The 4,845-nt window shown below is 56.8% G+C and overlaps 1 protein-coding gene across 1 annotated transcript in view; it reads right to left on the bottom strand.

Moving 5' to 3' along the window:
* The window catches only part of DLL4 (delta-like 4 (Drosophila)), a 28,329-nt gene extending 23,497 nt beyond the window's left edge, over positions 1-4,832 (bottom strand). Inside the window, exons 1-3 of the mRNA XM_005860335.2 lie at positions 4,392-4,832; positions 4,013-4,282; positions 3,451-3,508 (exon numbers count right to left, since the gene is read on the bottom strand). Of these exons, the coding sequence (XP_005860397.1) occupies positions 3,451-3,508; positions 4,013-4,282; positions 4,392-4,457 (394 nt within the window). The 5' untranslated portion in view covers positions 4,458-4,832. The remainder of the gene's footprint in view (positions 1-3,450; positions 3,509-4,012; positions 4,283-4,391) is intronic.
* Between the last annotated feature and the right edge of the window lie 13 nt (positions 4,833-4,845).

The following is a 4,845-nucleotide window of genomic DNA, read 5'->3' as shown; positions in this document are numbered from 1 at the left end:
AGTCACGTTGTGAGGATGCAGATGAGGTAAAGTATCTGAGTCGATGTCAAAGCTTCTTAAGACTCGGGCCGTAGGGTTAATGACAGGTGTCTCAGTACCTGTGTAACCTGCCTAAGGCCCCCCCAGCCAGCAGACCGGAAAACAGGGGCTGCCATTGAGCAAATTCTCTTTGAATGGCACACTCCAGGCCCACATGTACATGTGTGAGACACATGAAACACACACACACGCACACACGCACACGCACACACACACACGCACACACACACACACACACACACACGCCTATGCGTTCGGTGGTTCCAGGGACAGGCTGCCTGGGCCCCCGGATGGGAGCTGAGCACAGCCACCACTGAGGCAGTAGAGCCTGATCTAAAATGACCAAGTTTCTTTCATGCTGACAACAACAAATAGCGGGGCTTCAGATGTGGGTGACTCAGTTGTTTGTGGTTTGCAAACCCCTAGCCCTGACCCTCCTGCAAGGTGGATGCTCTGCTCTGAGAGGGTAGGCCCCTGCCTACTTTGCCTGGGGGCTGTGTGTGGAAGTGAGCAAGGTCATCTGTGAAGGGGGGACTAGGAGGGTTTCTATTTAGACCTATTTTTTAGATAAAAGATAAACTTTAATATATAGTATGTTTTGACTGTAGTGCATATTCTTATACATAAATATTCGTAATTAAAAAAGTTTGGAGACCACCACCTGGGAGATCAGTGAGGGCTTTATACCCTGTCAGGAGCCTGTTCAGAGTAGATGCTGGGTGAGGGAAGGGAGGGTGGTGGAGGGGCTAGTGAGGTCTGGGTGTAGAATGGTTTGGACCCGGTTAGATTACCAAATGTCACCAACAGTGTGGACCTTCCTGGCCCCCACACCCCCTACACCCCGAGCCCTCACTCTGCCTGCCCATCCTCAGGCTGCTTAAACCCCACGTGGGTTCTAGAATCTTTGGCCGCCATGCTTCCTGCAAGGGAGAGAGTGGTCCTGTGTGATACCAGGCTGAAGTGTGGCTGGGGTCCCAGTAGCTGCCCTGTGTGCTGTGTCACCCCCAGGAGAAAAGTCCCTGGCGGGAGGCGGCCCTCTGCCGGGAGGCTGTTTCCTCAACCGGCCAAGGTAAGAAGTGGGGGATTTCCAGCCCGGTCCACTGTGCTAACTTCAGTCCTGGGGGCTCCTCTCCTTTCTCATGCAGCCCAGGCCTGGGTGGGGACAGAAACTCGTTAGACCCAATAGTTGGCTAAGGGACGTAGGGGCACCAGAGTCAGCTAAGCTCAGGAGCCTCCACTAATTGCTCTGTGCTCTGGAGGGAGCCGAGCCCAGGGCAGGACCCCATGGCTGCACCTGGAACCAACAAGGACGCAGCTGGGGAAGACCCCGATGGGCCTGCTGGTGCGGCGCTGGGCTGGAAATCCAGAGCCACACTTACTCATGGGTCTGTGGGCAATGACTCAAATCAATGAATGCCCCTGCCAAACCCTGATCTGCTCTGATTCTGGTGGTCAGGGGAATGGCAGGCCTCACCCTTTAAGGCTCTCCTAACCGGCTGGCACTTCCAAGGATACTGGAAAGTCAAATGTGGGCCCCTTGGGAGCTGGGGGCCAAGAGCTCACAACCCAGACATTGTGTCCTGGAAACTTGACCCAGGAAAGGAGAGCCATACCCTGTATTCCTCCGCTGTGGGCAGCTGGGCAGGGAGGGCGGGTGCAATCCTGGGGGCTGAGTGAAGGGAGAGGTAGACAGTTGTGACCCAGCTCCAATGTCGGCCCACTCGGGCCCAGGCACAGGCCTAGGAAACAGCTAGACTCCTAGTTGACCTTCACGGAGATTCTCCTGTGCATCAGCCATTGGCAAGTTTCAGTTCATTACCTGGTTTGTATGTGTTTGCTTTGTGCATGTGTATATGTGCTTGGTGCACATGTACGCATGCTTGTAGGTTTGTGTGATTGAGGTATGCCAGATGGAGGAATAGGCAGGGACTCATGCAAGACCCCTGAGCAGGAGAGAATCTGAGAGGTGAATTAATAAATCCAGCTACCATCGGTGCAGGCTTGCAACATGCCATGATAACATACATGCGTTATCACCAATCTACACAGCAGCCAATCCTCTGAGAAAGGTGTTATTATCTCTGTTTCACAAATTGATAAATTGAGTGAAGCTTAGAGAAGTTCAATGCCCAGCCAGAGGTCACGCAGTGAGTAAATCTAGGTCAGGATTGGAACCCAGGTCAGCCTAAGGCCAAGCCACCGATCTCTCCAGCGCGCTCTCTCAGCATGCTCCTCCTCAATTATGTTCCATCTGCTCCTTGTCTGAGGCCCTGGCTGGCCTGGTCTGAGGTGACAGGCCCTTCCCCTCCCCGTTTCCCCTCCCCTCCAGTCAAGGTGGCAAAGCAGAGCCTGTTCAAGGCCTCACACAGCCCAGGATGCTGCGCCTAGACCTTCCCACATCAAGTCAACCCCCAGTTCAGAGAGGGTCTGGCTGGCCTTGGGCAGGATCAGCTAGGGCTGAGCTGGGCAGCTGTTTACAGTAAACAGAAAGCTCCTGAGGAAGGAAGGAGGGGAGGGGCTGGGGTCGTCATGGAGACAGGGACTAGCAGCCAGGCCTCTGCTCTGATTCACAACTGGGAAGTCATCCCTGCCCCTCCTAGAGCCAGAGGAGGCCCAAGGAAGGTCTGGACTGGGCAGCCTGAGCAGGAGAGGCAGGGCAAATAGGCTGGGCCTCAGACCCGTACCACTGAGAACACCACTGCCCACCTCATTATGTATTTCTACTTATGAACAGTAACATCTACTGGGTACTGACTTTTACAGCATACGTGGCCCTGGGCCCTTGAGGATATGTTTTCTTATTTAACTTTAACAACAACCGGGAGGTAGGTACAAAAATAGCTTCTAACTTATAGATGAGGAAATTGAGATTCAGCAAGGTTAAACCATTTGTGAAGTCACACAGCTTGTAAGTGACAGTAAAAATTTTGGATCGAACACTTTTTTACCAAGGCAGGTGGGAGATAAGCTAGGTGGTGGAGCTCTGAGTCCCTTGGCTAGTGGGGAAACTGAGTCCCTCGGGGACCAGGGGGAGTTTCCCAGGCTTCTGGCCTTAGTCAAAGAGATTGCTGGGGGCAGAACCCATGTGTCCCAGTCCTAACCACCAGACCACACGGCTTCTCCATGGCTTAAGCTGGGAAGGTCCAAAGAGAAACTCCCTTTCCTGCCCCAGCCTGGAGTGTAGACTCTTCCCCAGCTAGCAGGCTGCCCCTGCGGAGGCCGGGCTGGGCCAGGGTACGGTGGGGGATGCTGGGGGGTTTCTGCCCACACATATGGTTTCCAGATTCCAGGGGATGAAAAGGAGGCCCTGAGGGGCGGAAATGGGGGATCTTCCCCCGCCTATTATTACAGGTTAACTCTTTCGGCGCTGCGCCGTGTCGCCCCCCTGTGGCAGCGGAGCAAGCTACTCACCTGGCCCCAGGTCGTCTCCAGGCGCGTGCCAAGCTTCGATGATGAGTGAGAAGGTGCCCTGGGAAGCGGACGGAGCGGGAGGGGGAGACAGAGAGATAGCGAGATGAGCACGGGGGTGGTGGGGTGCCTTGTGGCAGCCGGTTTAATTAATTTAATTGCAGGATACAGTTACTGCGCCCGGGTCAACCTAACGGGTCTGCGCACAGCATCGCGCACGAGCACGAAAGGCGAGAGGAGAACTCCGGGTAGGAGGAGGGTTGAAGGATGGGGGGAACGTACCCGAGAGCCTTTCGGAGGCAGGGGACGCACGAGGATGATAAAAATCATATCCCAAGAACAGGGAGAAGAGAGGGTGTAGAACTGGGAAAGGGAGACTGGGGAGAGCCTTTCAAAGGATGAAGTCCCAGGAGAGAGTCGAAAGAAAGGATCAGAAGAGACCGCCTCTTGTTTTGTTTCGTAGGGGAGCAAGGAAATCTGGGGAGAAGGCTTTGGTCTCAGGGACCCCCCGCCCCCGCCACCTCTTGGTTTTCGTGACCTCCCAGTGCGCCCAGGCTGTGCTCACCGGCCAGGTGAAATTGAAAGGCAACTGGAGAGGGTTGCGTCCTCCGCCGCTACTGTCGTCCCGGACCACGAAGGAGTTGGTGCCCAACACAGGTGTGGAGACGCTGCCGAAGGTGCACGGCCCCGGCGAGACGACCGCTTGGAAATGCTTCAGGCAGACGCGGAAGAAGGTCCGGCAGCCGGGTTCGCAGGGCAGCCCGCTGGCCAGTATGCCTTTCTCGTTGGCAAACTCCTGCAGCTGCAGCTGGAAGACTCCGGAGCCGGCCGCGCGCTATTGCACAGGGACCAGGGAAGGAGGGAGGGGAGCCGTCAGCTCGGTGGACGCCCGGGCTCTGGCCCAGAGCGCGGTGGGAGGGGGCGAAGGGGGCGCGGGACGTTACCTGCTGACAAAGTGCCACCAGCAACAGTAGCGCCCAACCAGACGCGCTACTGGAGGCGGCTGCCATTCCCTGGGGCGTCGCTCTCTCCACCCGCCCGCCCTGAAGCTGGCTTGGTTCGGGACGCCGCCTCCCCGTGCGTCCACCCGCGGAGGAGTCTCTGAAAAGCCAGGCTCCGCTCGGAGTCTTCCTCCTGCCTCGGCTCCCCGCTAGGTCCGCTCAAATTGCCGCGGTAGGTTATCCAGGTGAGGACGGCTGGGCGGCGGCCGCGTTGAGGATGTGTCCTCTGGCTAATCCTGGGGCTGCAAGCCGGCTAGTGCCCGCGTCCTCTGCACTGAGGCGGCTGGAGCTGCCGCTCTCGGCCTCGAGATCCCAGCCTGCGCTCAGCGCCGCTACTGAAACCTGCGCGCTCGGGAGCCTTCCTTATATACATTGGCTCCTCTCCTCTTTGCCTGTC

The sequence above is a fragment of the Myotis brandtii genome, unplaced genomic scaffold, assembly GCF_000412655.1.
Source record: "Myotis brandtii unplaced genomic scaffold, ASM41265v1 scaffold133, whole genome shotgun sequence".
In the NCBI taxonomy this organism is placed as follows: domain Eukaryota; kingdom Metazoa; phylum Chordata; class Mammalia; order Chiroptera; family Vespertilionidae; genus Myotis; species Myotis brandtii.
This window is presented reverse-complemented; position numbering and strand designations above follow the sequence as displayed.